The following is a 19,945-nucleotide window of genomic DNA, read 5'->3' on the forward strand; positions in this document are numbered from 1 at the left end:
AGATACAGCTCTCCAGTTAATTCAAAACTACAGACCTATTTCATTATTGAATGCCGATTACAAAATATTTGCAGAAATCTTGGCCGAAAGGATTAAATCAGTATTAAATACATATATACACTCAGACCAAAATAGATTTCTGCCGGGTCGCCAAATAAAGAACAACATGAGAATAATACTTAATGCTCTAGAATATTATGAATCACACCCGGAGAAGCAGGCAGCGTTGGTTTTTCTTGACGCCCAAAAGGCCTTCAATAATCAAAATTGGAAATTTATGATTGAACAATTACAAAATATGCAAATAGGGGAAAAATTTGGGAAAATTATAGCAGAAATCTATACCAAGCAATCAGCAAGGATAATTATGAATGATGATATAACAGACAAATTTAATATAACAAAAGGAGTCAGACAAGGCTGTCCACTTTCCCCCTTACTATATATTCTATCATTGGAAGTCCTGTTGAAAAAAATTAGAGAAGACCAAGGTATTGAAGGTTTAAGGATCAATAGAGAAGAATACAAAGCTCAGGCCTTTGCTGATGACCTAGTGTTTTTGATAGAAAATCCTATGGAATCTATACCTAATTTGTTCCAAAAAATAGAAGAATTTGGAGAAGTGGCCGGACTAAAAATCAATAAAAGTACATCGAAGCTAATTGTAAAAAACCTTACGGAAATCCAAACAAAAGAATTGACAGATAATATACAAATCCAAACAACAACAAAAATAAAATATCTAGGAATCTGGTTATCTACAAGAACATCAGCAATTAAAGAAAACAATTATGATAAATTACTAGAACAAACAAGGAAAGACTTAGAAAAATGGGAAAATTTACACATTTCATTCCTAGGAAGAATTTCGGCCATCAAAATGACTATATTACCTAAATTTTTATATTTGTTTCAGGTCACCCCAATTAAAATAGATAAACCATTTTTTGAAAAGCTGAATAAAATAACATCTAAATTTATATAGCAAGGAAAAAGGCCACGAATAAAATTTAAGCTGCTTCAGGATACAAAAGATAGAGGAGGAGCTGCACTCCCTGACTGGGAGGTATATTACCAAGCAGCAGTACTATCGTGGGTCAAAGATTGGATAGAATTAAAGGACTCTAGAATTTTAACAATTGAGGGACACGAACTCCAAACTGGCTGGCACTCCTTTACGTGGGATGAGAAATACAAAACACATTCATATTTTAAAAGACACACAATAAGAAACTCATTATTACAAATTTGGCTTAAAATTAAAAAACAACATTATATGAAGATACCAAATTGGCTAGAACCGGCAGAATCAACCAAATTTAACAAAAATAATTAGATATAAAGATATAATTGACTATCAAGGCAAATTAAAGACAAAACAACAATTGGAGACAGATTTACACAGAGAAATAGATTGGTGGACTTATACTTAAATAGAATCCAAATACAGAGAACATATAAAAACATATGAAATTTATAATCAAAAACAAGAAATAGATAAAATTATATTAGATTCAGAAAATAAATTAATTAGTAGAATTTACAAATTTCTTCTATGCTATAAATTGGAAGAAGAGACAATCAAAGAAACGATGATTAAGTGGGCTCAAAACATCAAACACACAATACCTTTGGAAAAATGGGAAAAGTTCTGGCAGGTAAACCTAAATTTAACGAAAGCAACGGCGTACAAGGAAAACCAACTGAAAATGTTTTATAGGTGGCATATGTCTCCAACCAGATTGGCAAAAATACAACCTAAAAATAGCCTGATTTCTTGGAAGTGCCAAAAGGCACAAGGGACTTTCTATCATTTATGGTGGACTTGCCCGGCAGCAAAGAAATTTTGGTCTAACATCAAAAAATGGTTAGAACAAATAACAAAAACACAGATTGAAAAAGAACCAGAACATTTCTATTAGGAATCTTTAACAAATCATACCCTAAGGATATCAAATATCTCACAATTCACATATTAACTGCTGCAAGAATAACCTACGCAAAAAATTGGAAGCAAGAAAAAACACCTAGTGAAACAGAAGTAATAGGGAAAATTTTAGAATGCGCTGAAATGGATAGGTTAACCAAAGAATTACAAGAAAGAGAAGAATCAGATTATTACAAAATATGGAATAATTGGTATAATTGGTTAAAAATCAGAAATATACAAAAAATATAGGGGAAAATATTACCGATTTAAATATATATATATAATAAAAAATGTTATTAGATTAAGGAGAGATGAAGGAATATATCATAAGTAGAATTGTAGAATGTCACTCTGAAAAAAAGCTTAAAAAGAAATTATACTCTTGTTGTGTATATGTTGTATAAATGTTTGTTGTGTATATGTTACATATGTCTTTTTTAATATTTATATTCAATAAAAACTATTTTTAAAATAAAATAAAATAAAATAGGTGAACTAATATTTCATTATCTTTATCTTCAGAAAGGAAGATTTACATTGTTTGACTAAACAATTATTTTTTTATTATTATTAATCTAATCAGGAATTATTGTAACTTAATTTTTCCTTTATTTGAAAGGAAGACTGGTTAAAATCTGGCCTTTAGTGAAATATTGTTAAGAGTCTCTGTTTTTGTTTGTTGCTCTAACAGTGTTCCTAAATAAAGTGCAATCTGTACTTTTGGACTCCTGATACAATAGTCCTAACAACACTACATTTCTGAATAATATGAAAATGGGTTGTATCTTGTACCACTCATTGGGATAATAGCACAGATCAGGAGATTTTTCCTGTTCTCATAAACTTAATGATATTTATTATTTCCTGCCATATGTAATCTTACTTTCTCGCCCAGTTACATTAAGTATTATATACAATAATGAGTGAAAATTTAAAATATATTAATTTTTTAAATCAGAATCATTTTATCTTGGGCATCCTTAACACTAGAAAATATTGTTACATTGTGGCAATTATTTACACAAGAAGCTAGTAATTGTCTAGGTCTTTTTCTAACTCCCAATGTCTTTGCTTTGTACGATTTACTATTTCTTTTCAAGTACTGTATATAAAGGGACTTAATTTGACACTGTGATTTATAAAAGCTTTAGGTACTATGGTACAAGCCATTTTGCGCTCAAAAGTTCCTCAGTTCCGACCCATCCCCATTTTGTTGTTTAAGTTTTGAATCTTTACATCTGAACTTCATGCTTGGGTTGCAGATATTTCAATCCTTATTAGGAAACATCATCAATGCATTTGGGGAACTGACATTAAATAGCTGAGTTTGCTGATACTCTTACCTGACTTCACATGATTGGATGGGAAAGTCATATGGATAGATTTTGTTTTGTTTTTTTGTGGGTAAATTATTTATTTGTCTAATAAGTTATAGGTTCTAACATATCTCTCTGTTGATTATTCCCTGTGTGATTAGTGGCATTGATATTATTTTCATCATTTCCACAATTATTTTTAGATGAAGCATAAGCTTGTACTAATATTCTGTTTATGTGTGTGTAACAATGTTTGCCATAAATCCAAATAATCTATCTGCGGAATATGTTTATGTAAGGAAAAAACGCTTAAAAATTTTGCTGCTTTTTTGTAAAAGTGGATCCTTTGATTAAATGCCATGTATAAAATTGAATGTCAAAAACTTTTTTTGGTGATATAGTGGCAATTTTTTAAACAACTCTAGCTATAACATGAGTTTTCTCATTTTTTACTTAAATCAACATGTAGTGTCTTTACTTACTTTGTGAGGATTATTACAAATTGAATTTCCTATTCATCTATATTCATCCTATTCAGGTATCATGAAGTTTATTAGGGACGTCTTTGAAGACCTATTTAATATAATATTTGTTAGAGAATTTCCAGTGAAGACATGGCCAGCAACTGACACGCCCAGAGATCTCCTCTCTCTGGACCAGTAATAAAATTCAAATATTTTTACTACCAATTCTGTGGGCATGGCTTGATGGGCATGGTGTGGCTTGGTGGGCGTGGCAGGGGAAGAATACTGCAAAATCTCCATTTCCACCCCACCCCAGGGGAAGGGTACCAGTGGTGGGTTGCCCCCGGTTCGGACCGGTTCGCAAGAACTGGTAGTAAAACCGGCAGGAGGCCCCGCCAACTGCCCCGGATGTCGTCATTGGTGATCTGCGGATGCGCAGGATGTGCAATCCTGTTGCGAACTGGTAGGAAAGGTAAGTATAACCCACCCCTGAAGATACTGCAAAATCCCCATTCCCATCCCACTCTGGGACCAGCCAGAGGTGGTATTTGCCGGTTCTCCAAACTACTTAAAATTTCTGCTACCGGTTCTCCAGAACCTGTCAGAACTTGCTGGATTTCACCCCTGCTCTGGATTGTTGTTTTTTCAACTCAACAACAGAAGGGACAGGCTTCCCTTTGTTTATTTGACTCTCTGGAGTTAGGGAGAGTCCCAGAATCATCCCTCAAGATCATCCAATAATAGCAACAATCTGCAGGCAGATTTAGAAACCATGCTTCAAAATAGCTAGTGAGCTGATGGTGGAGGGTAGGGCTGAAATCACATATTTGTTGGATCTCATTTGAGACAACCGACAGGAGGTTGAACAACTAGCCTTGTGGTGCGACTGGTGCAATCTTGAACTATACACAATCAAAACCGTAGAAATGGTGGTAGATTTTGGGAGAAACCCTCCTATACTACCACCTCTTACAATACTAGACAACACAGTATCAACAGTAGAGACCTTCAAGTTTCCAGGTTCTATCATATCTCAAGACATAAAATGGACACCTAACATCAAAAATGTCATCAAAAAAGCACAACAAAGAATGTTCTTTCTGCGCCAACTCAGAAAGCTCAAACTCAGAAAGCTCAAACTTCCCCAAACCCCCAAAACGTTAACCTTAAACTGTCTACTGTTGACCTCACCCCATTCCTAAGAGGTCTGTAAGGGGCATGCATAAGTGCACCAACGTGCCTACTGTCCCTGTCCTAATATTCCTTTTTATTTACTCTTTTCATGTATTCAAATTATGTTTATACTTTTACCTGTTATCTTATATATGCTTGACAAATAAACCTATGATTATGATTATGAACTGCCCAAGGAGCTGCTGATTCAGTTCTACAGAGGAATTACTAAGTCTGTCATCTGCACCTCTATAACTGTCTGGTTTGGCTCTGCAACCAAACAAGACAGACAGAGACTTCAGAGGATAATTAAAACTGCAAAAAAAAACAATTGCTACCAACCTGCCTTCCATTGAGGACCTGTATACTACACGAGTCAAAAAAAAGGCTGTGAAAATATATCTACAGACTCTTCACATCCTAGACATACAAATTGTTTTGACATCTATCCCAAAATGACATTATAGAGCACTGCACACCAGAACAACTAGACACAAGGACAGTTTTTCCCGAATGTCATCATTCTGCTAAACAACTAATTCCCACAACACTGTCAAATTATTTACTAAGACTATATTACTATTATTCTTCTCATCCTATTACCTAGCTCCTCCTACTTATCACTATAATCTTGTTGTTTGTATCTTTAACTTTATGTTGTTTTATTTAGTTTCCTAGTATGATTTGATTGCTTATTTAGTATCCTATGACTATCACTAAATGTTGTATCTTATGATTCTTGATGAATGTATTTTTTACGTACACTGAGAGCTTATGCACTGAAGTCAAATTCCTTTGTGTCCAATCACACTTGGCCATAAAGAATTCTACTCTGTTCTGTTCTGTTCTGTTCTGTTCTATTCCAGCTGTTTTTGAATTTCTTTTTCAAATAGACAATAAACTCTACCCTTCATTTCTTAATCAATTCATGAAACTATTATCTTTATTAACTAAAGAGGCTCTCTTAAGTTACAGCTTTTTGCTCCTTTTTGAAGCTATGCACCATTTTTGTGACTTCTTTATTGTTAAGTGACAAGGAAGACAGTTGCTGGAAGCAGCCAAAGGAAGCATGGAGTATTTTTTCTTTTGAAATATAAGGATAAAAATTGCAGTCTTAATTTACTACTTTTAAAATAATCTGGAGCCCTGTATTGTTTTGTTGTGGTGGTTGAAATTTTCCGATTTCCATGAACTCTGATTGGCTAGAAAAAAGAAAAATAAATAAATAACATTCTTTGACCACTAGAAGGAGGTATGAAGATGTTTAACTCTGAATTGGAGATTATTGTTAAGGAAATTTTTGAAAATTCAAGATAGAAAATTGTTTTTACCATAAATCAGTTAGGGTCTGATTATACAGAAAATATTTAAAATAACAAATGACATAATTAGGTGTAGAAAACTACCAACCCACTGTGACAACTCTACAAATGCTGGACAATGCAAATTACCTAGCCTTATAATCTTTGGAATATAAATCTGACCCCAGCTTTTATTATGATGTTGGTTTGAATGGTTTGAACCCTCCCAGTCCAACTGAAACAAGAGTGCCAAGTAAATTCACAATCCTCAAGAGGTTACGTTTGAGATTTTTTTCTTCAGATACTAACAAGCTTGAGAATTCTTTGAGGAAAAAAAGATATGATAGAGAAGAAAATTTTATGAGGATTTGCTCCAGGTTAATCTACAATGTCTAACAGAACAACCCTGGGATATTTTTTTCATGGAAATAAATAAGATTGTGAACTTCTTGAAGGAAAGAGACTTGATAATGAGAAGAAAAAGATTTCATCCTATGAAGGTAAACTGGAGAGAGTGACTTAAACTTAATGACTTAATTAGTTAGGATGGATTTTTATAAATTTGATATATGTATTGAAAGAAAGTTTTAGGGTAGTTTTGTATGTATAAAATGAGTTTGTAAATGCATGTCTTCTGCCTTTTTATGTAATGCTAAATAATTCCCAAAGTTTGTAAGACTATCAATTAAATTTGAAAACAAGAGAAGAAAAAGATCTATTCCATTAAGATAAACTCAAGGGAAATATTTGAATTTTCTCCCTTGAGGGTTAAAAAAAATTGAAATAATATAGAGGACACTCTTAATATGAATTACGATAAAGATTAATTTAACAGAAGCATATATTATTCTCCACAGCAAAGAGAAGCAGAGATGGTCAAATTGATTCTTTTATCCAAAGAAGAGAATATATCTTTATTTCTATTTTGAAATTGCTTCCGGATTTCGGACTTAAAAAATAAAAGTCTGATTTTGCTTTTGCTAATAAGACAGATTTATTGTTATAGAAATGGCTTGTATATACTGTTATGTAAAAGTAAAAAGTTGTGGTTGTAATGCTGTTATCTTCTACTGTGCTAAAGAGAGTCGGAAGTCGGTGCCTTTCTCTGTCCCCTTCCTTCTTTACACCATATTTTTCTCCCCACCCTTCCTAGTTTTTCCTTACTTTTTTGAATTTCTCTTTGTATTTTACATTTTGATAAACTAATAAAAAGTTTCAAAAATATTTAACATAATATTTATTTGACAAAGGACAATATATCATGGAATATCTTACCACCTTAGGTTTGAGAATCCTTACTCAACTTTTGTAATGTAATGAAGACATTCTGTTTAGAGGAACAGTTAGTATGGATAGTGGACCTGGGCTGCCTTCCTTCTCACTTATTAGAAATGATTTTTTTAAAAATTATTTAATGGTTTTATTGATAATGTATTTTAAATTGCTCTGACACCTTCAAAGTAGATCAGTAAGGTTTTTTCTGAATAAATTCAGGTTAAACAATGGTTAAATCTAACATATGTTTGATTGATAAGCATTATACAGCTGAACATTCTAGCTATAGAATAAGTGAATCGTCTGTCTTTGGAAGACTTTAAGAATAAGCTATACATCTTCCTCTCAAGAATGATTTAAATGGTTTTCCTGCATATTGCAGAAGGTCTGACAAGATGACTTTTGTGGTCCTTCCCAGTTTCATAATTTTATTTTTCTATACCAAACATAGTTGGAATATGATGATATAATATTGATATAGTGTAGTGTTTTATGTATCAGGTTATTCAGTTAATTGGAAAGGTTATTCAGTTAACTGGAAAAGTCTCATTTATTTTCTATAGGTCTATATCTTTATCTTTGGAGAGAGAAGTTAATTGTGGCTTAATTTCTTTAAATATCTTTGAATAATTATTCCAAAGGAATCAAAATTGTGAGTATTGCATGTTGAGCAGGATGGTAATTTTCCTGGTTTTCAGCTTTATCATTGCACTAATTGGTTATAGTCTACCAAGCGTGAGGGAAACATCTGGATAGTGTATTTTCTACACTGGGTTACAGGACTTTTGTAAGATTTCAAATAATTGTATCTCTGTTGGCAAATGAATTAGCCAAGACTGCAAGATCCCCAGAACTCTTCAGTGGTTTTGCTAAACATTTCATTTTTCAGAAGGCTGGAAAAGAGACAAATGAACTGGTTCTCCTAGATCTGATTCTAACTAATTGACAGTTAGAATCAGTGACAGTTGAAGATCTAAAAGCAGAGTGTATCTTGTGGAAATGATTGTCTTATCTTGTACTTCATAATATTACAGAATGAGATATTGGATGATAATTGTACACTAAATTTCAAATCAGCCAATTTTAAAATGCTAAGAGGAGTTTCAGACAAGATACCACTGATGGAAAGCTTCTGTTCAAAAGAGATGGGGGAAGGTTGGGAACATCACAAAAATATAATACTAGAAGTATAATTGTACACAATTCCAACGAGGAAGAAAACATTAGGTGCTGTTTAGGAAATCATTGTGGTTACAGGCAGTGCTTGCCTGAGCTAAAAGAATTATGTATAGGAAATGGAAGGTAGTGTCCTCACCAGGGAAATGTACCAGGAAATGCCTAGTCTGGCAACTGAATCAGAGGTGTGTTTCAGCAGGTTTTGACCAGTTCTGGGGACCCAGTAGAGGAAATTTTGAGTAGTTCGGAGAATCGGTAAATACCAACTCTTACTGGCCCCGCCCCCATCTATTCTCTGCTTCCTGAGTCCCAGCTGATTGGGAGGAAATGGGGAGTTTGCAGTAACTTTCCCCTGGAATGGGGAGGGAATGGAGATTTTACAGTATCCTTCCCCTGCCATGCCCACCAAGCCAGAACCGGTAGTAAAAAATTTTGAAACCCACCACTGAACTGAATGTTCAGAAACTAAATTGAAAGAAGCTTGGACAGCAAACCAGTACCAAAATGGTCAGCAAGTTTAAAAACTGGTGGAATTTAGGCTGGCATGGAAAGCTAAAATGAATTGAAAAGGCTACCTTGGCTATGTCAGTAAAAAGAGGAAGAGGCAGCCCTGCTATTGGAGAAAATGGTAGGAGTTAACAAGAAAATTTCCTCAGTACTTTTGTTTTAGTCTCCTCCCTGAAGACAAAATATGTTGCAAGGTAGAAAACATGGATGGATTGGCAACAAAAATTAAACAATGAGGTAATTAAACATGCTTATTATGAACAACTTCAAGTAACCAAGACTAAATTAATTATTCAATAGACAGAGCCTGCAGATAGCATTTTGAAAACTGCATCTGTAAACTTTGAAAATCATGGGAGAAAGAACTGAGATCAGGGACTGGAAATTGTTTGTATCTTCAAACAAGTAGGCTATTTTTCATTATGGGGATAGTGGATTGGTTGAATAATCTAATCCAGCAAGCATACATCTGTTCAGGTTATCTGGATGGAAAAGTATGTAAGGCTCATTTCTAAGATATTGTTCAATATATTCATTAATAACTTTGATTTGGGTGTTATAAATTAGGATTACAGAATTCATAGATGACAAGAAGATGTGGGGGAGAACAACAGAACGAATCAAGAGGATCTTGACAAGCTGGAATGATGAATAAGGCCTAGCAGGTAAATCTCAGTAGGGAAAAAATAATTTTTAGTAAGAAAAAACATGAGTATAGTCTGTCAGAAGTGGGACATGCAAAACAAAATATAGAATCACAAATTGAACTTAAACCAATAGTGTGATACAGCTGCAAAACAAAACAAAACACTGCCACAAACAAGCATTGAATGAATTTCTGGTAGTTAAGTGTCAAGTTGAAGAGTATCCCTTATTCCTTTCTATTCTGTATTGGGTAGCATACACCATAATCCATGATAATCAATCACTCACTAAGTTTCAGGGACAGCCTATTATCTTTATACTTTGATGTCACTCATCCCACGCAGAAGTTGTGCTTATTCCCACCCATCATGAATACAGCAGAGAGTTAGTTTGTATAAATGTATAACATTTGAAGAATGAAGGTGATAATTACATTCATTCCCTGTGATTTATTGTTACTGCAGCTCACTGACTGTCTATCAGTAAATATAGAAAACTATATTTAGAGTCTGACAGTATGCCAAGTAAGGCAAAAAGTAAATCTTCTTTTGCATTGCAGAAAAGAAGGATGAGAGGCAATGATCCATCTCCTTAATTATGGTTCTCTTTCTTAGAACAGTAATTATGAAGAAACTTTTCGTTACAAGTTAAGGTTAATATTGCTTGGAGGCTATAAACTGCCTGGCTGGATTAATTCTATTTTAGTACCGGAATATAAGAAATACTGTTTATCAATGTTTTTGATGCAGTGAGCCACTTTGATTCAATACTCCTTTCTCTTGTATGTCAATATGATGAAGTGATAAGTAAAGCCTGTAGTGAGAAGAAATCAATGAGAAAATCCCTTTACAGCTTACCTTTGCATTATCTCTCATCATTACCATTAACCTCCATGTATATTGAAGCTAGAAGACAGCTCTGGGTAAATTCCACGTTTCTGCTGTTTTTGTTGTTGTCAGATTTAACATTAATATTTAATGACATTAAATTGGCACTTTTTATCTCTCATGTAAGTTATTTTGTTATCATTGTTCACTTGCTGAAAAGTTAATTTTTCATTCAATATTTCAACTCATCACAAAAGTACAAGTACCTAACCTCACACGATATGTAAGAGAATATAAAGTTACAGTGCAGAGGGAAAATCCAAAAACAGAAAAATAAAATATTAATATTTAAAAGCATAAAATAGTTGCTGATTCTTACACAGACACACTAAAAGTGCTTACAATCCAATAGCATATTAGATATTAAAGATCAACTTAACTTTATTCACTTTTCAACCTTCTTCAGTTGAAGGTTCAACTAATTCTTCAGTTATACGAATGTCATTACATTAATCATTTCCATTGGACTTACTTGTCTGTCTTTTAAACTCCTTTATCTGAAAAATGCATTTATCTTCCTCTTAGCTTCCATTTTAGCTCAATATATAAATTTTAAAAAAAATCTTCAATATGCAAATGGTTTTAAAAACATACTAAACCAATTCGTGAATAATAACACTATCAATTACAACTTGGTTACCTTTGTATTATTTGTCATACTTTTCCCATCAACAACAATTTGGGCAGCATACAAGAAGATAAATGAGTTTTCCCCTTTGATTTAAGTAGAAATAAGCATTCTTTTAGCATTCCTATGGCGTATCAGTCTCCAAAGGATTTAATGATGCTTGATTGCTTCCTGTCTTTATAAGAAATTACAGTGATTCTGATTGTTTTGTCTAAGAAACTAATATGTAAGATAACTTTATCTTCTGGGAAAGATTTTTATATTCTAATCCAGGGATCCCCAACCAGTGGTGGAATTCAATTTTTTTTACTACCGGTTGTGTGAGTGTGGCTTGGTGGGTGTGGCATGGCATGGCTTGGTGGGCATGGCAGGGGAAGGATAGTGCAAAATCCCCATTCCCACCCCACTCCAGGAGAAGGATAGTGTAAAATCCCCATTCCCACCGCACTCCAGGGGAAGGATACTGCAAAATTTCCATTCCCTCCCCACTCCTGGGGGAAGGACATTGCAAAATCTTCATTCCCACCCAGCTCTGGGGCCACCCAGAGGTGGTATTTTCCAGTTCTCTGAACTACGAACTACTCAAAATTTCTGCTACCAGTTCTCCAGAACCTGCTGAATTTCACCCCTGTCCCCAACCCTTGGTCTGTGGACCGGTCGCAGTATGCCAGCCATTGGGCTGCGCAAACAAGCAAAGCCCCATCCAAGGGATGCAGGCAACACATGAAACCATGCTCACTCTGATCCACGGAAAAACCTCTCTCCACAAAACCAGTCCCTGGTGCCCAAAAGGTTGGGGGCTGCTATTCTAATCTATATATTGGTCTTAACATAGAAGGGCTTTCAATGGCAACGGCTTACATATGGCTCACCATATGTTCCATTTTTCTTTAATACAAGATATGTTTAATGTATAAAGCATGCAGTATTGTTAAAAACCCATCAGAGCCATAAACAGATTGTTCATGGACTATGCAATCAGATGATTAAGTGATTATCAAAGGACCCTATTTTTCATAAATGCCTATAATTCTACAGATTTTATACCAAGAAAGAATATTGCTTACTGTGTTCAGAAGTCAAGGTACCTAGTAAATAAACTGTGTAATCTTCTTTCATTTTTTCACTGAGTATTAATTGTTTTGAAAATGCTACATGTACTAATTAAATCATATTTTATGCAACTTTTAATGGAAATCATTAATGAAAACTTACTTTCCATGTCTCCTTTTTTTACATTGCAATTAAGAAAATAAGCCTTTCATTTTAAATTTTAAATTCATTCTATTTAGCACCCAGCTTAATAGAAAAATATTTTTCTTACCATTCACTTGAAGAATATGAGTCTGATAGATCTGATCATAGCCATCTGCATAGCAGCTATAATTTCCCATGTGAGTTGTAGTAATCTTAGTAATATATAGGGACCCATCATCTCCAAAATCCTAAAGAAAAAGAAGAGGTGATCAAAATTACCCTCAGGATATTATCCTATCTATACTGAATTTCTCTAAGAAAGTAATAAAATGTAAGCGTTATAATCTCTTATACCAGATTTAAACCACCTTTAATTTTTAAGGTCTTCAAAACATTCAAGCTATACAAATCTGATTCTGTAGATATTAACTGCATTTTTCCAGGTGACAATCTTGCACTGGCCTTGATATTCAGATTGCCATCTGGCAAAATGCAGTCAACTTTCGTAGTCAATCAGACTACGATGTTCATTTTTTTGAGGTTCCAGACCACACAAAATGGTATTAACAATAGAAAATACATAGAAAACAAAATAATGGTTGAAAGCTTCAGGAAGACCTAACAATTTAATATTTCCATACAATGGTTTAGATGTTTATGAGCATGCAATATTGTAAATGAATCTTCTTTCAGTTATATATATATATCTGAAAAATATATTCTGATATATTCTATATATGTATAGATATATAGTTTAGTTTAGTTTAGATTAGTTTAGTTTACTGACATTGTACCTCATACAACGAAATTAAATGCCATCTTCAGTGTACATCATATATAAGAAAACTATAAAAATAAAACAAAAACACACATATTCTACATACATTCTCTCTCAGAGAAGTCAGCAGAAGGTGCTGAACAAAAGGAAGTTCCAAAGCCAAAAATTAAGCCAAAAGTTAAGTAAATTAGAAAAGTAGATCACTGATTTAATGAGGATATGTAGAGATATGCTATCTATGCCTTCTTTCTCGTCTCCATTTTCATGTGATGGGAAAAAAAATCAGATGCATGGCACAGATAATTCAGCAGGGAACCTTAATGCATGTTTTATTGTTTCTAAGACTAAAAGACTATTGATTACAACAGTTTCTATCCTACTTTTTCAATGTACTGTATATGCATCACACTGAGTGTTTTACCACTTTTAATATAAATGCAATATTTATAATGTTTCAAAGAAAAACAGTTTTAAAAAAGAGAAGTAAAAAGCAGGAAGAAGAGTTTTCTCAGTGGAATAAACATTTTCCAAAAAAAATTGTTTTATTAAATAATGAAACATTATGAGAGAAATTGCCAATCTAACTTCCTGAAATGGGGAATTCCAAAGTGCACTGAGAAGCTATTTCTTTGCTTTAATCAAATATACTTCATGTAGCTGGCAATAGAAAAGGGATTGCCCTTTAGATATTAGGAAATGGGCAAACTGATATAGGAGGTTCCTTGGACTTGAGAGCTTTGGAGGTTAGTGGAACTTCACACTAAAATTGAATTATACTGAGAAGCAAACTGTTAGTCAATATAGCTCTTATGGGAACACCATAATATGTTCAGTCTTGGAAATATAAAACAGCATTCTTGCTGTTACGTTGCAAATTACTGAAATGTCTAAAGATTTTTCAAAATATGCCCAAATACACTGAATTTTAGTAATCCAATTTGAAAATAACTAAAGTATATTTCATTTCATCAGAAAAAGAGAAACTTTGCACATTAGCTTAAATAAAATTGTCCTTCTGAAATCCATTTCTACAAAATAATTCAAAATGATAGCAAGGTGCATTATATGAAGGATTTCTAAAAGGGCAACAGAATCAATGGATGTACCCTTAAGTTATAGCTTCTGGGGAGAGCAATGAAGCTGGGTCAGTTTCAGGCCCAGCGTTGAAAGTAGGCTGAAATGGCTCTACATATCTATTTAATTTAAAACTTCTGGACTTTAGGTACAATCTTATGCTCAAGTGAGATGCCCAAGAAAGGAAAGTTGCAGAGCAATTGGAAATAATTAGGGCTGTCTACAGTTTTATATTCAGTTCGAAGAAATTCCAAAACTCTTTTAGGTGTATCTTCCTGCATTTCTTAAGGGGAAAAAGAACTCTTACATTTTTCCAGGATTCTGCCATTATCTCCATAAAGAACTGAAATCCATTATTATTATTATTATTATTATTATTATTATTATTATTATTATTATTATTATTATGGTTTGTCACAAAGTCAGATTTTAGATTGAATTTGGCATTTTATCTAGTGATCAAGTACTTTTCAAGGACCCAGGATGAGCACAGGTTGTTGATGTATTATTGCAGGGCAGGTAAAAAAATGAGGAATTCTGTTCTTTCTCTCTCTCTCCCTCTCTCTCTCTCTCTCTCTTTCTCTCTCCCTCCCTCCGTCCCTCCCCCCCTCTCTCTCTGAGTTGAGCAATGTGAATTCAGATTTGTTACTGATTACTCCCAGGGGCACTATTTCTCCAGATGCGAACGACAGCTATGAGATAAGATACCTTCAAATGTGGACTTGTTCTCCATTGGGAGATAACAATAGAACTGACAGATGCATGAAATGCACATAAACAAGAAAATGCAGCTTTCTGGCATTTCATTTTGTTTTGGAATTTTCAAGAAGGAATAAGCTCATCTGCATAGCAATGAAGTCTAAGTATTTTTCTATACTATTTCTACGTAGAACTGATGCTATTTTCTCCACAGCTGCCTAAACCATTCAATAAAACAATCAATAGCAAATCATAAACATGCCTAAAAGCAGCACAATAGGAGCTTTAAGAATAGTTCCCATCACAAACACCCCAGGTAGAATCCCATTCATGAGTGTACTCTTCTCCTTCTAAAGATGACTGGAAGGATTTTGCACAAGTAAATCCTACAATGCTCCTTAAGCACTGTCAGGAAGAGGTGTTTGCATAACTCAGTAGGATTTTCCATTCTTCAGATCCCCTTTGCACTGCCTGCCAACTGACAGGATAGTCAGCTTTCTAAACAAGATATAGTATATCATCTTTTCCCATATCATTCTTGTAACTTGTTGCTAGTACATTGTTCAAAAATATTCTTTAAAATTACCACTGTTACAATGTTTCATTCCATTCTTTGTTAACAAGTCAAATTTAAATATTCTCCTCCTTTGATTGTAATCTTCCTTTTCTTTTCATTCTTTCTAGTGTCCAACCTTCAATATCATATAACTTTTTTTTACAAAGAACCCAGAATCCCATCAGAAGGATTTTAATTATTAATATCAAATTCCAAATCTGTATGGAACCTAATACTCCCGTATACATTTTTAACTTTTCAAAATCAACACTCTAAATACCCTTTTGCTGTTTATTTGAAAAAATGTCCCAAGTTCTTAGACTTGCATTTAAAATTTTCTCTAAAGAGAAGGAAATTCACAGAGTGAATAAAATAAAAATTTGCTATTCCAAAGGATTTGAACATTTTCAAAGCAATAACAAATAATTCCAAATATGATTAAGAAATAAGACCCAGTTGAGCTTTTGTTCATAAAAGGCTGTGTTACCACTGTAAACTTAAATAGATACCTCTCAACTGCCCGCCACTTAACTCATAATAAACCAACTACAAAACCTCCTTTCTGAGGTCTATTCATAAGGAGTGGCTGTCCAGCAGTCAGCCAATGATCTCTGCCATAAATGTCACCCCACTTCAATAAGCACCTCTTCAGTTGTGGGTTTCAAAATTTTTTACTACTGATTCTGTGGGCGTGACTTGGTGGGCGTGGCATAAGTTGGTGGGCATGGGTTGGTGGGCGTAGCAGGGGAAAGATACTGTAAAATCTCCATTTCCTCCCAATCAGCTGGGGCTCGGGAGGCAGAGAATAGATGGGGGCGGGGCCAGTCAGAAATGGTATTTACCAGTTCTGCGAACTACTCCAAATTTCCGCTACCGGTTCTCCAGAACTGGTCAGAACCTGCTGAAACCCACCTTTGGACCTCTTCTAGCTCACATGGGACTCACCAAAAGTTCCATACATGTAGCTTCAGTATTTTCATGTCTGGGATCACAGTTATCTGACACCACACTTAATGACACCTAAATTTGGTTAGGTGTCAATATTTTTGTTTTAATTGGCGTGTAAAACATTAACCTATTAGAACTCTATTTTAGAGTTTATGTTTATTACATTAACTAATGTTTTTAATAAGCTTATTGAGGTTTTTAAATATTATTGATTTAGTTTGCTATCTTGAAATGGCTTTCAGAAAAACAGATGTGACTAAGCTTCAAAAATAAACTCACTAAAGCTCTAAAATAAAAAGAGGCACATTTTCTCTAAATTGTTCCCACAGTATCCAGTTAAATGCCTATGTGAACCTATAAGTAGGACAAAGTATATAATTGGATCAATCTGCTCATGTCTCTTAGCAACTTATGCTGAGAATCATGACATTCAACTTGATATTGAAGGTCGTTGTGATTATAACTATTAATACTCTAATTGCTTATATATAAAATTAAGCAGACCTGAATTTCAGAACGCCAGGAAATATCAAGCTGTAGGCTAGATTATAACATACACATAAACAAATCTGGAAGAAAAAAAAATTATCTCTAGAAACAGTACAACATTCTTTTACTATAGAATAGAATGGATAATATAGTCAGAGCTAATGACTGAAGTTTTTCTACAAACAAAAATATTGCCTGGAAGAGAGTAGATCATGCACTGGGTTTAAATGAACAGAAAGAATCATATTAGAATGCTTTTAGTCTATATTACCACAACATTTTTACCTTTGCTCCCTGAATTTCACAATATCTAAATTTAAAATTATCAATGTAGAAGAATATAAATATTTAATGCAATATATATTTGAGTTACTGAAATACAGACAAACCAACACATGCAGTCTAATCTTTACTTTGTAGAAGAAAATGCAGATATTCTATTCTATATCATTTTCTAATCTCTCATTTCAATTACTCGCACCTAATTATTTTCCTAATAGCAATACTTTCTAATAGGTTATATAACTCATTTCATGTACCGGTAGTCAGAAAGTTGCTTTCAGAAATTCACTTTTTATATAACTTGTCTGACTAGGTAGTACATAAATGCTATGTGAATTTGGCTTTCTGCCCCAACAGTCAATAAAAAATACATTGACATGCTGATCCACACATAAATCACTCTAGGATGAAATACTTAAATACTTATAAAGCTTTATGAAAATTATTTTCTTGTAAAAAAATATACGTTTGGTCATCATCCATGTTCTGTTGGTAGAATTAATAAGGAAAATAGCTTGGCAAGAAGAAATTTAAAAAGGGCTGAGGCATTTAAAGGCATAAAAAGAACAAAAAGATCATTTAGTATGTATATCAAGTAAGAACAAGTTTGAAATTTGAAATTCATAGAAAAAACATTCAATGTGTTAAATAATTTGACACATATGGCTTGCAAAAAAAACCATCATATGCATGAAAGTTTATTCTCATCATGATATTATAGGATATGTTTTTTTTTAATTTTAATTAATTTCATCAGTGAATATTAGGGATGCATCCTCATTGGGCGTGAATCCTTTTATGGTATAGAATGGACAATTTAGGATGGTTTTTAACTTTCTTAAGGACTAACCCTAATGCTCTAACAAACTTGTTCCTAATTCCTAAAAATTATTTTCAACCTAGGGAGAATATATAACTTTGGTCATCGGTGTGGAAATCATTAGAGTTCATTTCCTCAGATATATTTTAAGAACATAAAGGAATCTTAACTGCCCGATGTGGTTTTGAATTCCTTTTTACATAAGGAAGGGGAAATGGACAGTTAAGAAATATGAAATATAAATAAATAAATAATTATCAACAAAGTATCACTAAGTAAAATAGATATAAAGTCAATAAACAATGCCTATTGTATAGTATTTTTTCTGCAATTGATGCTGATGTCTCATTAAACAGTATCCTGTTAACAAAACCTTATACCATGGTGAATTTGTGGTAGCCATTAAAATTGCAGGTCTGTTATTTCTATAGGAGATAATTGAAGATATAGAATAAAATATTATATTGTCCTACAGATAAGGCCAGAAGAACAAAATGCCAAGAATAAGAAGTTCTGAGAAAAAGGAATTTTAAGCAAATATAGTTAATTATATGATGGACTGAACAACATTTAAAGGACATATATTTTTAAGAACGTAGTATAAGCTAAATAAGAAACAGGATAATATTGCCAGTGGGCACATCAAAAATCAGGGAGTTGAGGATATGAAGCAGCGCTTGAAAATTTGTCATACATATTAATTAAAGCATGTATACATGTATACATGTCATAAAATATTACATATTACTCAACAGATAAATATAGTAAATGTAGCAGAAACAAGGTGATTTGAAGCAGTATTCATGCATGTGGAATGCAAATTTTATTATAAAGTAAAAGCAAGAAGATATATTCTTCAGAAGTTTTTTGTAACATATTAGAATCAAAGGCCTTTTATAACACAATCTTTGAAAAGTCATATGTGCTTTTATGTTTCTGTCTAAAAGTTTCATAATATAAATTCATATAAAAATCTCAAAATTATGAAATGCTAACATTATACCATATATAAAGGAAATTGTAGTAAATAACTACTAAGATCTTGAGTAATTAATAATAAGGAAAATAAATTCCTGAAAAAAATACTTGCCCATATTTAAATTAAAAAAGTTTGTTTTAAAAATTCTTATTTGAATGTGATGCATAACACATTGGTCTTAAGTATAATATGTAGCATTATATATATTATTTGGTGCAATATTTTATAGTACTAGAAATAATAATTATATATATATATATAATTATTATTTCTAGTACTATAAAATATTGCACCAAAAATAGTTTGGCCAAGAAAAAGTTGTTCTATTATGACATTGGAAGTACACTTTCTTCTTCTGCAATCTAGTCAGTGTAGAAGTTGATAACTATAGCACCTTAGTAAGTAAAGTTTTATTCTAGTATTATTTATTATATATTTATTTATTGCTTCGATTTATATGCCGCCCTTCTCCGGAGACTCAGGGCGGCTTACAATGCATTAAGCAATAGCCTTCATACTTTTGTATATACCTGCTTAGTAGGGCTTTCGCCCCCCTAAGCGGTGTTCTTTTTTATACAAAGTCAGCTTATTGCCCCCACAATCCGGGTCCTCATTTTACCTACCTCGAAAGGATGGAAGGCTGAGTCAACCTTCAAGGTTGACTCAGCCTTCCATCCTTTCTAAGGTAGGTAAATTGAGGATCCAGTTTGTGGGGGCAATAAGCTGACTTTGTATAAATATACAAAAGTATAAAGGCTATTGCTTAACGCATTGTAAGCTGCCCTGAGTCTCCGGAGAAGGGCAGCATATAAATCAAATTT

At 33.3% G+C, this 19,945-nt stretch overlaps 1 protein-coding gene across 8 annotated transcripts in view; it reads right to left on the reverse strand.

Moving 5' to 3' along the window:
* The window catches only part of FSTL5 (follistatin like 5), a 397,655-nt gene that overhangs the window by 80,148 nt on the left and 297,562 nt on the right, over positions 1–19,945 (reverse strand). For all 8 annotated transcript variants that reach the window (XM_034411439.3, XM_034411436.3, XM_034411437.3 and 5 more), the window contains one exon: positions 12,627–12,747. In XM_034411439.3, coding sequence (XP_034267330.2) covers positions 12,627–12,747 — 121 coding nt within the window. The remainder of the gene's footprint in view (positions 1–12,626; positions 12,748–19,945) is intronic.

The sequence above is a fragment of the Pantherophis guttatus genome, chromosome 8 (assembly GCF_059756535.1).
Source record: "Pantherophis guttatus breed Tessera chromosome 8, ASM5975653v1, whole genome shotgun sequence".
Taxonomy (NCBI): Eukaryota; Metazoa; Chordata; class Lepidosauria; order Squamata; family Colubridae; genus Pantherophis; species Pantherophis guttatus.